Raw genomic sequence first — 20,467 nt, forward strand, 5'->3', positions numbered from 1 at the left:
ATCGCACACTCATCCTCAAAAACATGGCCCCTCTCAGTGAATGAATACTTTTCTTCAGTGTTCAATGCCTCACCTATCTGTTCTGACTCCATGCACAAGTTCCCACTACTATCCTTGGCCAGCCCTGATCTCACCCTGGTCATTCTTTTATTTCTTCAGGTTTTCCTTGATGCAACCCATCGAGGACTTCATGTCTCCTCCTAGCTCTCCTTAGCCTTTTTTTCAAACTTGCTGCCCTGTATCTCTCAAGCGACCCAGCTGAACCTTTTTTCATCCTTACATATGCTTCCTTTTTCCTCTTGACAAGACATTCAACCTCCTTTGTGAACCATGGTTCCCTCACTCAGCCATTTCCTCCATGCTTGACAGGGATATACCTATCAAGATACTGCCAACAACTATTCCTGTCCCTGTTCTAACCATGTCTCCATAATGGCCACATCATAGTCCCAAATACCAATTCACGCTCCAATCTCACCTACCTTATTCTGGATGCTCCTTGCATTGAAGTAGATACACTTCAACCCACCATCCTGTCTGCCTGTACACTCCTGCGACCTTGATACCTTCTTCAGTACCTCACTACCCTCAACACTGGTTTCTGGACTACAGCTCGTTTTCCCATCCCCAGACAAATTAGTTTAACCCCACCCCCTGCAAAGAGCTGTAGCAAATTTCCTTCCCAGGATGTTGGTGCCCCTCTGGTTCAGGTGCCAACCATCCTGTTTCTACAGTTCTCACCTTCCCCAGAATGTGCTCCAATTATCCATGTAAATGAAACTCTCTCTCTCCTACACCATCCCTGCAGCCATGTTTATCTGCACTCTCCCTATTCCTCAACTAGCATGTGGCACTATCCCAGCACCCTAAATTCCTGTTTTAAATCCCCGTCCCTTCTCCAACTATGTTGTTGGTACCATGACCTGTGACTGATCCCCCTCCCCCTTAAGGATCCTGAAAATACAGTCCGAGACATCACAGACTCTGGCATCCAGGAGGCAACATACCATCCATGAGTCTCTTTTGCTGCCGCAGAACCCCTTATCTGTCCCTCTAACCATTGTGTTCCCAATAACTATTGCTCTCCCAGCTTCCCTTCTGTGGCACAGGGATGGACTCAGTGCTGGAGACACCTTGGCTTACCACTGGTAGGCCGTCCCCCTCGACAGTATCCAATGCGGTATACTTGTTGCTGAGGGGAATGACCACGGGGGATCCCTGCACTGGCTGCTTCCTCCCAGTTCCTCTCACCATCACCCATCTATCTTCAGAGTATTAAATCCCTGAAGCTTTTATCTATGATCACCTCTGCCTCCTGAATGACCCAAAGTTCATCTAGCTCCTGTTCCCTAACGCGGTTTTTAAGGAGCTGGAGATGGATGCACTTCCCACAAGTGAAACTGGCAAGGACACTGATGGCATCCCTCATCTCAAACATTCTGCAGAAACATTGCACTGCCTTTCCTGCCATTCCTTCCAGATTAAAAAGATTTTGCCTGATATTCCCAGAATCAAAATCAATCTTTTCCTTCATGACACCTGTTCTGTCAATCATGTGTGTCCCCAGTTACTAATCCTGTCATTGGAAACTTTTTTTACTTTGCCTATCAAAACCCTTTGCTCAGAGGAAAAAATACTTTCTTTAATCTCTCCACATAACTGAAATCTTTCATTCCTTCATTCTCCTAAATTTCCGCTGTACCTACTATAAGCAACATAAGAACATAAGAAATAGGAGCAGGAGTAGGCCATCTAGCCCTTCGAGCCTGCCCCGCCATTCAATAAGATCATGGCTGATCTGAAGTGGATCAGTTCCACTTTCCCACTTTCTCCCCATAACCCTTAATTCCCTTGTCTGTCAAAAACCTATCTACCCGTGACTTAAATATATTTAGCGAGGTAGCCTCCACCACTTCAATGGGCAGAGAATTCCAGGGATTCACCACCCTTTGAGTGAGGAAATTCCTCAACTCCGTTCTAAACTGCACCCCCCTTATCTTGAGGCTGTGCCCTCTAGTCCTGCTGTCCTTTAAAAGTGGGAAGAATCTCTCTACCTCTACCCTATCCATCCCTTTCATTATCTTATACGTCTCTATAAGATCTCCCCTCATCCTCCTAAACTCCGAGTACAGACCCAGTCTATTTAGTCTCTCTTCACAGTCTAACACCCTCATCTCTGGTATCAGCCTAGTGAACCTCCTCTGCAATCCCTCCAAGGCCAAAATATCCTTGCGCAAGTGCAGCGACCAAAACTGCACTCAGTACTCCAGCTGCGGCCTCACCAGTGCCCTGCACAGTTGCAGCAAGACCTCCCTGCTTTTACATTCTATCCCCCTCCCTATAAAGGCCAGCATCCCATTTGCCTTCTCGATCACCTGCTGCACCTGCAGACTGGGTTTTTGCGACTCATGAACAAGGACCCCCAAGTCCCTCTGCACTGTAGCATGCTGCAGCTTTTCACCCTTTAAATAGTAATCCCTCCTACTATTATTTCTGCTAAAGTGGATAACCTCACACTTGCTAACATTGTACTCCATCTGCCAGGTCCTCGCCCACTCGCTGAGCCTATCCAGATCTCTCTGCAGACTTTCCACACCCTCCACACAATTTGCTTTTCCACTCATCTTTGTGTCATCAGCAAATTTCATCACCCTACACTCAGCCCCCTCTTCCAGATCATCTATATAAATGGTAAATAGCTGAAGCCCCAGCACCAATCCCTGCGACACTCCACTAGTCACCAACCACCAGAATAGCATCCATTGATAGCAAGACATCCAAAAGCATAGTGCTGAGACTATAGCCATAATACTCTCACCTGGTGCCAAGCAAATAAAGGTCTAGCATAACTTCAGTGCTTTTGCACTCTTTCTCTACTGATAGTCAAGGATCCTGTATTCCGCTTTAATATTCTCAACTTAAACCGTCACTTTCAAAGACTTGTATACACATTCCCTGGGTGTCAGTTGCTGCAGTCTTTAAATTTGTATAATACATTTACATCACTTCTCCTCATTGTTCCCAGCAAAATAAATTATTTCACATTGTTAAATTTAATCTGCCATATGCCTCACCAGTCTATGTCCATTATTATCTTCCTCGCTGCCTATTGTATTTCAGTGTTGTGTGTCATCTGCAAAATTTGAAATTATGCCATGTATGCCCTAGCCAAATCTTTGACATCAAAAAGGGCATAAGACCCAAAACCAACCCCTAGGGAAACACCACTGCATGCTTGTCTCCAGTGTGAAAAATAACCCTTTGACTCTAATCCTTGCTTTCGGCTTTTGCCAATTCTGCATTGATGCTCCTTTAATTCCACAGCCTTCAATTCTTATAACACATTTGTTACATGGTAATTGATCAAACTCCTTTGGAAAATGCATATAAGCAACATAAACCGCACTTCCTTCATCAACTCTCCCCATTACTTCAAATAACTCAATCAAGCAAGTCAGACACAATTGGCCTTCTTAATTAAACCATATTTTTTCAACTGCCAAATCATTTTGTTGTGGATTGGTGTCTATAGATTTCCCCATCAATCCCAAGACTGGCTTGTTCCTGTCCTCTTCTGTGAAAGGGATGGTAACATTTGCAATTATCCAGTCTTCTGGTACCACTTCCATCTTTAAAAGAATTGAAAGATCATCACCAGAGCCTCTGTAACTTCAACCCTTATTTCCTTCAGTGACTTGCAATGCACTCAGCTGGAGTGGATAACTTTTCTGCTTTTAGCGCTGTCAACCTCTGAAGCACCTTTTTTTTAAGCTTTACTAATTTCTCCACTGCAGAGGAGAATGTTGACAAGATGATCTCCTCCCTTATTGTGGCAAAGATGCAAAATAGTTAAGAATGTCTCAGCCACAATCTCCAAATGATGATCTTGGGCACGATTCAGCTACACCCTTTGTTTTACTATTTATGTTAATGTAACATTTTGGTACTCTTATTTTAGCCGTCCGCTCATCTATTCCCATTCCTTTTTCAGTTCTGCCCTGTACTTTGCATTCAGCTCCGCTATCTACTGAATTATGAATTTGATGTTTCCTTCTTGTTTTATTTGAACGTCTACCATTTGTAATCCAGGGAGCTGTAGTTTTAGATACCTTTTCTTCCTCCCATTGGATTGTGTCTAAAGGCTTCCCATTTACTCTTTTACTTACCAATCTTCCATTCCAAATCCATTTGGATCAGATCCACTTTCAACTCATTGAAACTAGCTCTCCTCCAGTTACGTATTTTCACAAATGATTATTCTTTTCCATAACTATGTCAAACCTCATGATAGCGATCATTAGGTTTGCTATCAAAAATTCACCAGCGAAACATGCTTTATTTGCTCCACTTCATTCCCTAGAACTTGATCCAGCTGTTATCTTCCTTAATGACAGAAAACACAATGACCAAGAAAACTCTCTTGTACACATTTCAGAAATTCCCCACCCTCCCTTCAACAGTTATTGCTCTAGTCTATATTGGGCTAATTGTCATTTTCCCATTTTTATTCTCTTGCATCTTCCTGCAATTTCTTTATAAACTGCTTCTCTCCTATTCCTTTTCCACTACTTGGTGGCTTTTTGTCTGCACGCAACATTGTAATAGCTCCTCTACTGTTCTAATTGATAGAAAATAGATTGTCTTAGAATTCTCCAGTACATCATTCCCTCTAGTGTTGCAAGTTTCTTACATGAACTGTCACCATTTTTCCTTTGCTATTTTTCTTGAATACCAGGAACCTAAAGTACCCATTCCTTCTCTTCAACCAGACTGGATTTTGCTACCTACTTGATTATTTGTGCCTGCAGATCACCAACCTTATTTTCATGCTTCAGGAATTTCTTTGCATGTATTTCAAATCAGTCTCAGACTGCCTTGCAATCCTCTCCCTTCCCTGCAACCATCTAATCCATTCTATTTTTCCAACTGCTCGTTGTCCTAATGTTGTCTGAGTCCTCTGTAACCTTGTTTCGCCTCTCAAATGTTGCTTCCCAGTGCCGTTTCCCCTTCTAAATTAATGTATACAGCTCCCCTCACTGCCCTTGTTAACTTTCCAGTGAGGATATTTGGCCCACAACCTTTTGTAATATAATCCATCCACCATGAGCAGATCCTTCCTGTACCACAGAACTGGTTCCAATGCTCCTGGATCTGAAGTCTTCCCCTCCGCATCATTTATCCAGCCTTTCATTTTCCTGATTTACTTAACTAGGAATTCATTAGCACATAGCATAAAGTAATCCAGAAATGACCCACACTTTCCTTTTCTACAAAGTTCATGCAGCTCTGGTTGCAAAAATCACACCTTTTCCCTTCCCACATCATTGGTTCAAAAAAGAACATCTGGCTTTGGTCCAAATGTGCATAATTTCTGGTTTTTATTCTTCCACCTCAGAATGTTTTGCATTCAGTGACATTCTTTGCTTTGTCAGTGAGAAGCCAACAGAGCATGCAGGATTCATTGCCAGATGTAGAGACATCTGTCCATTCCCAACTACTTGAACTGTATTTCCAAACTTTGTTGTGACCACCCCCACATCCAGTCAAAGACACTAAGTGTATTCTAAACTGCACATCTCAGTTTGTCATCACCCTCACCATTATTCAGCACTGCAAACTTATTTCAATGTGCCACCCTCCTGGAATATGTCTGTACTCCCTACTTCTCCCAACCAACTAGATAGCCATTAATTCACCAAACCTTCGAACTCTGTGGCTGTGGGGTTAGGGTTAAGTCCAGAACATGCACTCTAGGAAATTCTCAACCTCCTATTTGCTCCGCAGAGGCTCTGTCAGGTCCCCCATATGAAGTTTAACATCAGACAGAAATTGCAGCCAATGGATCTCAGCTGTCCCATTTTGCTTAGAAGTCCATCTACATACACTATTTAGTGTGATAGGTGAATGGCCTACTCCTGTAATATATACCCTTATATCTGATTAGTTATACATTTACTTACTTTTTGCCCATTTAAATTACTTAGCACCTCTTCTCCCCTCTGCACCAAATTCCAGTCACCACTGTGTTTAGCAGATTCCGCCCATGTTCGCAGATTTACTACTAGAGAATTACAAACTAGACATTTTTTTTCTTCCCAGGTTCCTGGCAGCAGCATCCAGGAAATAAATCAGAAACCGAGCTAAAAAGTTCATGAAAATACTACTGGGTGATATTCAGCAAGCAAAGTCATCCATAAGACTTATGAAAATGCTGATTGAAGATCAACTTTGTGCCTAAAAGTGTTGGATTCCTATGAAATCCTGCGCTGCACTTCTTTCCATTCAAAGTTTTTTCAAACTTTTCCTTTCCATTCATTGTGATCTCTTTTAACCTCTGAGGGAACTCTGCAGTACCACAGATGCTAGGACATTTCCAGTGAAACATCAGATATTAATTGTCTTGAAAACGTTCTGCCTACCCAGTGATGGATACTACTCAGAGATGAATACTACCAGGAGAAATTTATGTTAACCCACTGTTCTTTGTTTGCTCAGTTCCACAAAAGGATTCACTTATTTTCAACAAACATTAACCTTCTTTCCTCCATTCTGAATACGTACAGGCTCAGATACTTCCAGCATTTTCCCATGTTATTTGAAAATGCCCAAACGTCAACTATGGTTCAGTGGGTATTACTCGAGTCTCCAAGTTCAAACCTCACTCCAGACATGTAATCCAGGCTGACAGTCCAGTGCAGTGCCAAGGGAGTGCTGCATTGTTGGAACTGCTGTCTTACAAATGAGATATTAAACAGAGACTCTGTCTGCCCCCTCAGGTGGGCATGAAAGTTGCCCAGCAATATGCAAAGAGCAGCAAGGCTGCCCTTGTCATACTAATTTCAGTTGAGGGATAAGTAAGAACTAGATTATCCAGTCATTACCCAGCTGCTGTTTGTGGGAGCTCACTATGCTCAAATTGACTTCGGCATATGGTGAAAGGTGCTTATATAAATGCAGGTCCTTCTCAGGTTCTCTAATACCGAAATACCCATTAGCAATACCAAGCTGATGATTTGGTGGTCAGAACTTGCTCACAGTTGTCAACATCCATTTTAGATTCAAGAATGATTGATGTCTGATGTTGGGCTTTTATAGCAAGTTGCAAACAGAATCGAGGAGTCGTGTTGCTAAATGATGGGAGAAATGGCAGAAGTAAATCCCAATGGTGATGGCAGAAACATCTTTAATTCTATGTGGCCAAAAGGCCTAACACTTCAAACATTATTAGAAACTTTCAAGTGAAAACATCAGGACATCAGTAGAGAGTGAACATTTTTTTTTAAAAAACAGTCTCTTCAAACATAGCTATCAAACTTAAATCATATATTAATTTTTCTTCCTCAAAACGCAATACAATTTTTCTGAAATTTAATTCCAACAAGAAATTTTCTTTGTAATAATAATTAAAAAGAGAGGGAAGAGAGAAAGAATTTGGAATGTTATCCCAATTCAGACGTAAACATTTAAGTGCTGGCATTCATTGTCTGCCAACATGGAAATTGGGTAAGGATCATTTGAGAAATAAATCAGTTTGGAATACAAGTGCAATTTTTTTTGTTACCGTTTATAATTTTTAAAAAAAAATCACAAAATGGGTCGGCAATTGCTTGGGAAATGGCTCCCGTTGTTAGTGGTGATGGAGGACGAGCATGAGAAAAGTGACGCGAGTATTGCGATGACATTGTCGAATTGATTAGTGCAGAAACCAGCGCTGTTTTCCAGGAGCCAGTTTTCAGATCGGTCACTGTCCTTTGGTATGCAGTCAGCGTGATTGAACAGATCTTAAAAAATTCTAATTTATGTACATAAGGCAAAGGGAAGAGAGTCTGTTGTCCACCAGGAAGATTATGTGGAATCATACCTCCAGTCAAAATCCATCAGATATATTTTTCTGTTATTGTATGTGTTTGTTTTCTAAGCCTGAGTCCCTTGGAATTTGGGAAGTGCTATAACCTATTGCGGGTTTTTCAGAGTTCGTCCGTGGCGGAAATCATACACATGTCTGCAAATAAAAACCAGATCCGGGTCTGTGTTTTCCGGGACCTTACGATGGGAAGGGGTGGAGTATTCTTCAGAGGGTGGGACCACTGGTCTGTGATCAGGGGATCCCTCCTCTCGCCACTTTGCCAAGGCACAGAACCTGCAGAAGAGGATGGAAAGAAACAGGAATGAAAATTGACCGAGATACATTGTTAGATTGGGGTTATTTACACCAGAACCCACCCACAACTCAGTTTTTCCCGACTATCAAGCTAACACTGCATTGCCATCAGAAAAATTGAAACCAGTTCCATTAAATGCAGCTCAAGGGGTTTGGAATACAAAGGAAGAGTTAAGCTTCAGCTGCACAGGGCTTTTATCATGCCTTAACTTGAGTACTGCATCCAATAAGCACAGGGCAGAATGACCAAAATCATCCATGGGCTTAGACGGTTAAATTACTGATTCCATGAACTAGGTTTTAGAAGATTGAGGGGTGATCTAATCAAAGCGCTTAATATAATAATGCAGTAGCTATGGAGAAACTATCTCCTCTGAAGAAATTAAGAGCAAGGAGACATATTAAAATTAGAATCAGGTCATTCAGAAGGAAAGCCAGGAAGCACTCTTTCAAGACAGACCAGTTTGTTAGCTAAGGATTATCCAGGGACGTGGAGTTGGAACTCAGTTATATCATGGCTGAATTATATGTTGGAACAAGCTGAATGGGGAGAATAACCTATGTCTGTCAAAGTTAAATTGTGCTTGGAAATTGGAAATTGAAAAGAAACTAAACTTGGCACCGTCTTCCTGATTTCCCATCAGTTCACAAACCAATTTCCAAAGAGGTTCCTTGCCTACTTTTCCATTGTGTCTTTTCTCTCATTTCATTTTTTCTATTTTTCTCCATCAAATTTACTTAACATCCCCTTCAATAAATCTATGCTATTCATCTCAACTACATGCGCTAGGCGTTGTCACATTCTAACCACTGAGTTTTCTCCTGAATTCCCTTTTGAGTTTATTATTGACTATTTTATAATAATGGCCTTTGGTTTTTATGAAAATATGTCCCACTCCTATGCCATTTCCCCCAACCAAAGCACTAGAAAGCCTGGAGTCACTCACCGGCAGTACTCGGAGAAGGTCAGCACATAGCATTTCTCCTCAATGCAGGCCACGCTGTTCTCATCCTGATGCCGAGAAGCGAAAATCTCATTCTGTAGGGAATGAGAGACAGACCTTTAAAAAACCTGCACTTCACAAAGCACCGGCCTATTCAGCCTCATCAATTTCATTAGCGCTTCACTCTATTCCAGCAACACACCATTATATCCATCAGCGTGCTCAACCCTGGACCATGGTCATTGGGACCTAAATAAGCTGCTTATGTTCCATGGATTTAAAATGCCACACTTAACAGATGGGAGGAAAGGCCAGTTGTTACTCTGTAAAATCAAGGTCATCTTCATTGTTATTAAAAATTAGATAATGAACTCTACAGAGGGACATTAACTCGCATCTGTGCCTGGTTTCATCCTGAACTGTGTGATGACTGACCCGAGAAATTTCTCTCTACTGGGCAGCCTCAGAAAATATAATATTTCCTTCAGATTGTCATACCGTGAAGTTTATTGGCGAAACAAGACCTAAGGGAGCCACTTAACACAAAGCTGCAGGAAAGAAAACGTGTTGCTCAGTTTCGTGGCACTCATTTCCTGTCTTCATCAAATCAAAGTTCAAGTTCTACTCCAGGAAGTGCTGCATTATTTTTAGGTGCCCTAGACATTGAACTCCTGCTCTATCTCCTTGCTTGGGTGCTTTCTCAACACCCATGGACATTAGCATCAAAATCTGACCAACACATCAACTACTGCACTGCCATTTCTGGGATCCCACTGCATTTAAAAAATGGTTGCTGCCTTAGCCCAAACACTGAGTAATTATTTAGATGTGAAGAACAAGGGGAAAGGGCATTTTGTAAATGCAAAGTCTTCCTTCTGCATCATCTCACCAAAGGCTAAACACACAATCTCTTGCCTTCTATATTACACATTGAATATAGTCACAATAGCTTGAAAATAAGCAGCACTGAAAGCCAATATTGAACGGAGAGTATATCTACAATAAACACATATACACAGGCAAGAAACAGGTGCTGAGTTGAGTCTGATATAGCAAGAGGCAGAGGGCAGGAAGAGATAGGAGCAGGGCTAGAGACCAGTATAGGGCAGCAGAGGCACAGAGCAAGAGGCAGAGACAGAGGATTTAGAAATGAACACCTACAGACTCTGTAGGGAAGGTTGCTGATTCTCACCTCACAGTGAATGCTTGGATTTCTGCCTCCCTGGATGTGCTCAGGCCTGTAGTACCAGTAAAGGCTCATCATGAGTTCCCCTACAGGAAGAAAGCAATACTTCAATGAGTGTGGGCTCAGGCCCCAATATCCACTCAAATTTGCACAATGCTGCTAGCAACTTCAGCTGCCTCCAGAGAATTGCTGGGCTTCCCTGCGATGAGGCAGACTAGCCTTGCTGGGCACACTGATGCACTGATTTGCATTACTGGACTTGTAATCAAAGATCAAGGTGAGTTCAAATCCCACCATGGCAATTTAAATTTAGTTGTTTTTCTAAAAAAACAAGGCTACTATCAGCAAAAGTGACCATAAAGCTGACTGCCATAAAAACCAAAACAGTTCATCAATATGTCCTTTAGTTCAGGAGGTTCACACCAAGGTGCAAGAGTCTTAGCTGTCTTTTGAATCGGCCTGGCAAACCATTCAATTGCACCGAACTGCTACCCTGCAGCAGTTCAAGGTAACAGTCCACTACCAGCTTCCCACGGCAACAAGAGACACGTGATAAATTTTGGTCTTTCCAGTGAAGCCAGCATACAGAGCATGAATTAAAAAAAAAATGTAATCCATCTCAATCAGAAGCCACACTAATGAAGGCGAAAAGCATCCATACAATCACGGAATACTAAAATCTTGTTTTTTTTTGTGCATCATTCCATACAGCATGCTTCTGCTGGAGAGACCAGCAATAATGTGAGGCTTATATGACAAAGGGTTTGTTGTGGGAGTCACACAGGTCTTGATAGAGAGGGGCAATAATACCACAAGATGCTGACAGAAATCTCACACCCACATCTTGGGACAGAAGAGGGTGAAAGTAGCTGGAGTATTAGTGCAACTGCCAGCTAGTTTTAGCTTTATAAAGATCAAGTAGTTGAATTTAGTCAAAAATCATAAAATTCTATAATGTGTTTAACTCAAGAGGTTAGCCTCAATCACTACCCATTCCCTCCAGTTTAACTTAGATTAGGTAACCAGAATTACATCCCATTCCAAATGCTTTAACTTGCATTGCTATCATTTATAAAAAGTGTACAGCTTTAATAACAAAACTCAGTTTTTCCCCAGTTATATTATAATATGATTGAGCCCTAGGAATGCAGGACAGTATTTCTAGTGCTCTGAGTGCACTGCTGGTCTGAACTATAAAATAGCTATGTGGATGTACTGGTTAGTAAAACAGATGCTCAAAAGTAGACAACAAATCTCAAGGATAAAAATGTGGAAAATGGTTGAAATGGAAGGGCTAGCTTCAGTAGTAGTTAAGATACCAGGAAGGTAGTGCAGGGCGGTCTCATCACTCCTATTAACACCAAGCCAAGATCGCCATTTTCTGATCTTATAGAGAGGCAATTTATTATTGAGCCATGAAAACAGAAGAATTTGAAAAAATGCAGGAAATTCCTTGACAAAGATACCCCTTCTCAGACCTCTCACTAAAAAGCTGAGTGCAGCAATCACCCACGATCCTCTAATTAGATTTTTTAGGATACATCCCATTGCATTGGTAAGGCTAAAGAACTAGGGCTGTAAGGAAGAATAAAGACCAAGGCGATTCATCTGACATAGTTCTGGGACAATAGAAAAAATGTAGGTAGAGATTCTTAGTTATGAAAATTGTCCAATTACGAAGAAAAGTGAAGGTGCAGAGTGTGTTTCAATTCCATTCCCCACTCTGTCCTATCACTACTATTTCCAAACACATGTTTTGTATCTTCCATTCCAGGGGATCAGTCCCTCTGCCAATACATTTCAACAACTGCCATTCATATCCTTAATGTACCTTTAGTATGATAGTGAAATACCTCAAGGTGCTTCAAGGGAACATAACCAGACATAAACTGATAAGGGAGGAGATATTATTCTATATAACCAGAAGCTTGGTAGGTAAATTAAAAGACTTTAGAAAGACATGTCCTAAAAATTGAGGGGGAGGTAGAAAGCTCAAAATTTGCACAGAGGAAGTTCATGTCCCAATAATGAAGTGGAGAGGGCAGAGAATGCACAGGGGCCAAAACTGGAGGAATGCAGAGATCTAAAGGTTGTAGGTGAGGAGGAACAAAGAGTTAAAAACAAAGATGAAAATTTAAAAATTGAGGCAGTGCTGGACCAAGGAGCCAATGCAGGTCAGTGAGTATGAGCTGATGAATTAATTGGATTTTGTGAATTGAATAAGAGACATGTGGGGTAGACCAAACAACTATAAATCTGCTCTACCATTCAAGACAATCATGATGGATGTACAGCCTCAACTCCACTTTCCTGTCTACTCCCCATAACATTTGAGAAACCAAAGATCTGCCTATATCAGCCTTAAACTTAATCAATAATGGAGCATCCACAAACCTCTAGGGTAGAGAATTCACAAGATTCATAACTATGTAGGTGCAAGTACATTTCTCACTTAAGTTCTAAAAGATTTCCTCTTAATCTAAGTGCCCTGGTGTTCTAGAGTCCCAGCCTATCAAGCCCCTTCAACATCTTGAATGTTTCAATGAGATCACCTCACATCCTTCAACACTTAGCCTCGCATCATTGGATAACCATCTCATCCCGGAAACCATTCCGATGATTCTTTGTTGCACTAACTCGAAGGCAAGAATGTCCTTCTTTAGATTTGGAGACCAAAACTGCAACTACAATTCCAGGTGTGGTCTCACCAAAGCACTATACAATTGTATCAAAACTTCTTTCTTACAATAAAAGCCAACAATGCAACTTGCTTCCTAATTGCCAGAGATGAAAGCACCTAAAGACAAAAGGGCCTGAAAGTTTTTTTTGTGTGGCTTGGCATCATGTAATTATAGCACTTGTTAATGATCTGGGGTGCAAATGCAAATACTCCTTGGCCATTTCACAAAGGTGCAAGACTTCAACTGGGTAGAAACTTTAGTTTTTTCTTTATTTTGTTTCCCCATCATCACTGTGGGGCAATGCATTTCTATAAAATCACCAGACTGAGTATTTCAGCATTCAGTGAGATTAGTATATACAATAAAGGGTGAAGTCCATACTAACAACAGAACATGACTTTGCTAGATTATGTACATGCAATGCGAAGCAAAGGAATACAGCAGTGTTTGAAAATTATTTTCCAACGAGGCCCTATTTTAACTCATCATCACCTTCTGCAAGGGAAATTGGGAATGGAACATAGATGCTGGCCTTGTCAGCAATATCCAAATTCCATAAGCAAATTCTTGAAAAGTAACGTGACTTAAACGCCAGTAAAAATTTTAAAAAGCAATAAATCAACTTAGAACATTACAGCGCAGTACAAAGTTCTCATTCCATTGAACAGTGGTGGGCAACTTGCAGGGTGTGGTCCACGAGACATACCATTGCCCATGCCCAGGGTTGCCAGAACCCGCATATTACTAAATTGAAAAGCACATAAAGTAAGGGCACATGAAGTGAGGTGTGTGTGCTAATTGCACACAATGTTTGTGAGAGCCATACATTCCCCTCTGTACTCAAAGGGCTGCTATGGTTCAATCGACACGTACTGCAAATTATAGGTAAGCAAGTGCAGTTACCTTATCCTGGGAGACTGCCTGGTTATGACACCAGTGCATGTGGGAGGTTGCACTTTTTACGTTACTTTTGTACTTGGGAAATTGTAAATTTTTTGTTTTTAGCATTTGAAGTTGTTGACAGTTCTATTAATATACAAATGAACAAACATTTTCTACAACTCATTGCGAAATAATCAGCATATATTTAACATATTTCATGGGGTCATAGTTAGTGCACATGCAAGATTTCAATCTTGCAGACCATCTGAGATAAAAAATGGTCATTCATGTACTCGCTCACTAGCCAAAGACGCCCATCTCTGCTACATTAATATAAATATGAAAATCACATACATTAAAAGCAGATTTTCATATTTAAAGTACTAAAGCTTCAGTCTTCTGTCACCACAGAAGTCTCTCTTTCCCTCATCCACAGATTGTAATCAGCTTTTCTCTCCACCACACACCCTCTTCCAAACCTGCTTCCTCCCACACATTCACTAATCCCATTTCTTTCATCCCCACCCAACCCCTATTCACTCAGACCTTCAATCTCCATTCACTCAACTCCCTTCCTTGCTCCCCATCCATTCCCACTCACTCATCCCTTCTCCACTCTTCCCCCCGCTCTGGATTTCGCCACTTTGCCCAGAAGGGAGAAGACTGGAGTGGAAAAGCAGTGACGATGATAGATGAGACAAACATTTTATAAATCAGACTCAAATCCTAAACCTTTTTAAAACATAACTTATTGCTGGGGAGAGGAGTGGTTGTCAGGGCTCAAACCCCAGGCCTTAGATCCTATGTCTCAGCCTGGCTTCCCACACCCACCCGCTGGCCTTGTTCCCACAGACCTGCAGCCACTCCAGCAAAGCTTCCTCATCCTTGAACAGCAGCTCCTCCAGACATTGCTTCTTCTCCTTCCTGCTGTCAATAGGCAGACGTGGCTTCCCCTGAGCTGGAGGCTCTTGGATTCACACAGCTAGGAAAGATGAAGCAGTTTCCCCAGAGATAAGAGATTGGACTCTTGGGGTTCATAGTCCAGCAGGCAAGGAGTGCAGTCTATTCCATCACTGGGCGCCTGAGTAGTGTTGGGGCCCCCAAGCAGACTAAGCCAGAGGCAGTGATGTAGTTGAAATCATGGTTGAAGAAACTCTTCCTCCTAGGGCAGAAGCAGGAGTTTGAAGCCGAGAACTGAACTGTGGTTGGGTTGGGGCTGAATCACTCCATCAGTAACAGGGTCTTGGATTGGCGAGAAGACCCAACCTATCTGCACCAGGAAGACAGCCTAATGCAGGCTCCCCAGGTTGCACATGGAAACAACAGCTACAGTCTCTGCATCTCCCAACAATGGAAAGCATGTCAGATTGAGGTCTGATTAAAGACAGAATGACTGACTGGGTCAGGTGGAAATTAGGAATAAAATTAGAAGGGTGGAATTCCATGATCGAAATGATGAAATACTGCCAACAACAGAAATTTCTCATCCCTGAACTGCTTGCTATACCTGCATGCAAAGTTGATCGGAAGTCACTGACTCCAAATGTTAACTGTTTCTCTTTCTCCAAATACTGCCTGGTTGGGTGTTTCCAATACTATCTGTTTTTACTTGACTTCCAACATCTGTGGTATTTTGCTCTCATGCTAATATTCTCATTCTTTTTACGAGTTCACCCAAATCACTGAGCATAAACAATTAAAAGTTTCATGCCCTCTTTAGAAAATGCTGGGGGGTGGGGGCAGGGATAGTGGCATAGTGGTCATGTCACTGGATTAGTAACCAGAAGCTAATGCCCTGGGGACACAGGTTTAAACACCATTACAACAGCTTGTGAATTTTTATTCACTTAATTCAGTTTATTAATAAAATAAATCTGGAATAGAAACCTACTCTCAGTAAAGATACCTTGAAACTATCAACTGTTGTAAAAATCCATCTAGCTTACTAATGTCCTTACCTGGTCTGGTCTACTGTGACTCCAGACTCGCAATGTGGTTCCTCTTAAAAGGTTTAGCAAACCTCGATAGAAAAGTCAAAAAGGACCAAAACTGGACAGATCACACCTGGAGGCTTGTGCCAAAACCAGAAAGCTATCCCACATAGTCAAGTAACAGCCTGACATAAGCGTATTTATTGAATCATACCTTACAGCCAATACGTCCCAGACACCATCAAAAGGTTTGTCCTGTCCCAGTGGCAAGACAAACCCAGCAGAAATGACAGAATCAGTGATTATACAGTTGGGGGGGGGGGGGGGGGGGGGGTTTCCCTCGAGTCCTTAGCATTGATTTCTGGCTCACTTGAAATCTCATGGCATCAGGTCATATAAGGGTAATGACACCTCTTACTGATTACCACCTATTATTCTTTTTCAGCTTATAAATCAGTACGCGTTTACATTGAACATCACTGAAGAGGCACTGAGGGTGACAAGGGAGTAGATTGCACTCTGGATAGGGGACTTCAACGTCCATGAAGAGTGGCTAAGCTGCACCACTACTGACAGAGCTCTGAAAGCTGTGTGCTGGATGCCGAGGGAACCATTAGGAGGGAAAAATATACCAGAATTTGTCCTCAACAATCCAACTATTGCAGATGTGTCTGTCCATGACAGCATTGGTAAGTGTGACCAACCCACAGTGCTTGTGAAGATGAAGTCCCATTTTCACACCCTCCGTAATGTTATGGAACTACGGTCATCCTAAATGGGATAGATTCAGAGCAGATCTAGCAGCTTAGGTGTCTTAAAACAATGCCATCAAGTGGCACTTCCACATCAACATGTTGCTCACTGATGTTCAGTTTGGGTTCCACCAGGGCTACTCGGCTCTTGACCTCATTACAGTCTTGGTCCAGACATGAAACAAAAGCTGAACTCCAGAGGGGAGTTGAAATTGACTACTACCCTTGACATCAAGGCAGCATTTGACCAAGTGTGGGATCAAGGAACACAAGAAAAATTGAAGTCCTTGGGCATAGGGGGAAACTCTCCACCGGCTGATGTCCTACCAAGCACAAAGGAAGATAGTTGCATTTGTTTGAGGCCAATTAATCCAGTCCCAAGGACATTGCTGGATTCCTCAGAATAGCACCCTAGACCCAGCATCTTCAGATGTTTCATCAATGACCTTCCTTCAGAAGATCAGAAGGGATGATGTTTTCTGATACTTTCACAATATTCAGTACTATTTGCTACTCCTCAGATACTGAAGCAATCCCTGCCAATAAGCAGCAAGGCTTAGTCAATTTTCAGGACTGGACTTATAACCAATATGTAACATCTGTGCTATAGAAGTGCCAGACAATGACAATCTCCAACAAGAGAATCTAACTATCTCCCATTAATGAATCCCAAGCCATCAACATCCTGGAATTAGCAGACATCAGAAACTGAACAAGCCATATAAATACATAATTACAAGAGGTCAGAGACTTGGAATTTTGAGGTAAGTATCTCCTCAAAACTTGTCCACAGGGTACTTGCACGGATGATTGTGGCTCCAACAATATTCCAAGAAGCTTGAGCCACTCAGGATGAAGCAGCCTGTTTGATCAGCACCCCATCCTCTAACTTAATATTTAGTCCCCTCTCCATTGATACAGTGGTAATTAGGGATGGGAAAAAGTGCTGGCTTTGCCAATAATGCATACATCCAGTGGAAGAATAAAAAAATCCACTTTTCTATTTTCACTTCCGAAATTCTCATTACCTTGCACTTCCTCACATTATACAAACAGGGCAGTATATGAGCTGGAGGGTTTTGGTGAGCTCAAATTTATGGAGGGTGGGAAACTGGAGGCTGGTGAGGAGACTGTTGGAATAGTCAATCCTGAAGTTAATTAAAACATCAGTGAGGCCTTCAGGATCAGATGGGCTGAGGTGAGGTGGAATCAAGTGATATTATGGAAGTGAAAGTAGGCAACCTTGGTGATATGAAGTCATAACTGATCTTGAAGTTGTATAGGGTGCTTCATACAGCCTGAGGCAAGTGACCAAGGAGGAGGATGGAACTTGCGATGGAAACCAAAAGTTCTCATTGTTTATTTGATAGAAATTGCAGTTAATCTACAACACAATGTCTGATAAAAGCCGCAAAGTCATTGCTGAAGTCCAGAGAAGTGGCAGTAAGGTAGAGCTGGCTATCAGTGCACTTTTCTTGACATTAATTAACAACATAGATGTACATGGCAGAATTAGAAATTATCCAAATGACACAAATCTTGGAAGTATACTGAACTTTGAGGAAGATGGTAACAGGCTTCAAGAGCACATTGGTGGAATAAATGGAGAGTTAGCAGATGAAAGAGAACACCAAGTGTGAGTCATATAATTTGATAGAAAGAACAGAAGAGACAATATAAACAATCCAAAAGGGAGTGCAGGACAAGATCTGGGGAATATATTTGCAGAAAGCGTTGAAACCATAGAGAATCTGGTGAACTGGTGCAATGACAATAATTTCTCCCTTAACGTCAACAAAACGAAGCTGACAGTCATCGACTTCAGGAAATGCAGTGGAGGGCATGCCCCGTTTACATCAATGGGGACAAAGTAGAAATGGTCAACAGCTTCAAATTTTTAGGTGTCCAAATCACCAACAACCTGTCATGGTCTCTCCAAGTTGATGCCGTAGTTAGGAAAGCCCACTGATACCTCTACTTTCTCAGGAGACCAAGGAAATTTAGCATATCCACTACAACTCTCATCAACTTCTACAGATGCACCATAGATAGCATTCTTTCTGGTTATATCACAGCTTGTAATGGCCCCTGCTCTGTTAAGACTACAACAAACTACGAAGGGTTGTGAATGAAGCCAAATCCATCATGCAAACTAGCTTCCCATCCACTGACTCTGTCTACACTTCCCACTATCTCAGAAAAGCAGCCAGCATAATCGAGGACCCCACGCATCTCAGATATATTCTCTTCCACCTTCTTCCATCAAGAGTAAGATACAAAAGTCTGAGATCACGTACCAACCCATTCAAAAATATCTCTTTGTGCTGTCATCAGACTTTGAATGGACCTATTAAGTTGATCTTTCTCTTCAGCTAGCTATGACTGTAACACTACATTTTGCACTCTCATTTCCTTCCATATGTGCGGTATGCTTTGTTTGTATAGCATGCAAGAAACAATACTTGTGATCTTAATAAGCCAAATCAAGGTGGCAGATCAGACTTAGAAAGTGGCTAGAAGGGCATGTGAGATCCTGAGTTTTATAAATGGAGATGTTGAGTACAGAAGGAAGTTATGAAGAACTTTTATTAATCGTGGTGTGGCCTCAATTCTAGTATTGTGTCTAACTCTGTGCATTAGGATGGATGTGAAGACTTCAGAGAGGGTACAGAAAAGATTTACAAAAATTGTTCCAGGGACAGTTAAATGGATAGACTGGGGAACACAGATTGTTCTTCTTTAGGAAGAGAAGGTTGAGAGGGATTAGATTGCAGTGTTAAAGACCATGAGGGCTCTGGACTGTTCCTGCTGGTAAAGAACCAGAGAACAACAATTTAAAATGATTGGTCACTGAACACAGTAAAAAGTCTGACAACACCAGGTTTTAGTCCAACCGATTTATTTGATAATAGACTCAAGCTTTCGGGGTTAGCCCCTTCGTCAGATGAATGGAGAGTTCTGGCCATTCACCTGACGAAGGGGCTAACCCCGAAAACTTGTGAGTGTATTTTCAAATAAATCGGTTGGTCTAAAACCTGGTGTTGTCAGACTTTTTACTGTGTTTACGCCAGTCCAACACCGGCATACCCACATCATGGTCACTGAACCACAGACTAGATGAGGAAAAGTTTTTTTTTGCACAGCAAGTGGTTACAATCTGCAATGCACTGCCTAAGAGTATGGTGGAGAAATATTCAATCATGGCTTACAAAAGAGAATTGGAAGCTCCTCCAACAACATTCAGTGTTTGACACCATTCAGGATAAAGCAGCCAACTTGAGTGGCACCACATTTACAAACATTCAATCCTTCCACCACCGACGCTCAGTGGCAACAGTGTCTACTATCTACAAAGTGCACTGCAGCAATTCACTAAATCCTTAGGCAGCACCCTCCAAACCCACGACCGCTTCCTTCCAGAAGGACAAGAGCAGCAGATAAATGGGAACACTACCAGTTCCAAGTTCCCCTCCAAGCCACTCACCATCCTGACTTGGAAATATATCGCAGTTCCTTTGGAGTCGCTGGGTCAAAATCCTGGAATTCCCTCCCTAATGGCATTGTGGGTCAATCTACAGAACATGGACTGCAGCAATTCAAGTCAGCTCACCATCACCTTCTCAAAAGGCAACTAGAGATGGACAATATGGTAGCACGGTAGCACAGTGGTTAGCACTGCTGCTTCACAGCTCCAGGAACCTGGGTTCGATTCCTGGCTCACGTCACTGTGTGGATTTGCACATTCTCCTCACGTCTGCGTGGGTTTCCTCCCACAGTCCAAAGATATGCGGGTTAGATTGATTGGCTGTGCTAAAATTGCCCCTTAGTGTCCTGAGATGCTTAGGTTAGAGGGATATGGGGGTAGGGCCTGGGTGGGTTTGTGGCAGGTACAGACTCAATGGGCTGAATGGCCTCTTTCTGTACTGTAGG

General features: G+C 42.0%; 1 protein-coding gene across 3 annotated transcripts in view; it reads right to left on the reverse strand.

The window, feature by feature from the left end:
• Nucleotides 1-7,095: 7,095 nt before the first annotated feature.
• Nucleotides 7,096-20,467, reverse strand: part of LOC145352751 (bromo adjacent homology domain-containing 1 protein-like) — a 67,502-nt gene continuing 54,130 nt past the window's right edge. For 2 of the 3 annotated variants that reach the window (XM_080203024.1, XM_080203023.1), the window contains exons 5-7: nt 10,298-10,377; nt 9,109-9,200; nt 7,097-8,140 (exon numbers count right to left, since the gene is read on the reverse strand). In XM_080203024.1, coding sequence (XP_080059150.1) covers nt 7,954-8,140; nt 9,109-9,200; nt 10,298-10,377 — 359 coding nt within the window. In that variant the 3' untranslated portion in view covers nt 7,097-7,953. Of the gene's footprint in view, nt 8,141-9,108; nt 9,201-10,297; nt 10,378-20,467 lie in introns of all 3 variants that reach the window. The other variant, XM_080203022.1, reaches the window with a different exon arrangement.

The sequence above is a fragment of the Carcharhinus amblyrhynchos genome, chromosome 14 (assembly GCF_965287045.1).
Source record: "Carcharhinus amblyrhynchos chromosome 14, sCarAmb.v2.hapA, whole genome shotgun sequence".
In the NCBI taxonomy this organism is placed as follows: Eukaryota; Metazoa; Chordata; class Chondrichthyes; order Carcharhiniformes; family Carcharhinidae; genus Carcharhinus; species Carcharhinus amblyrhynchos.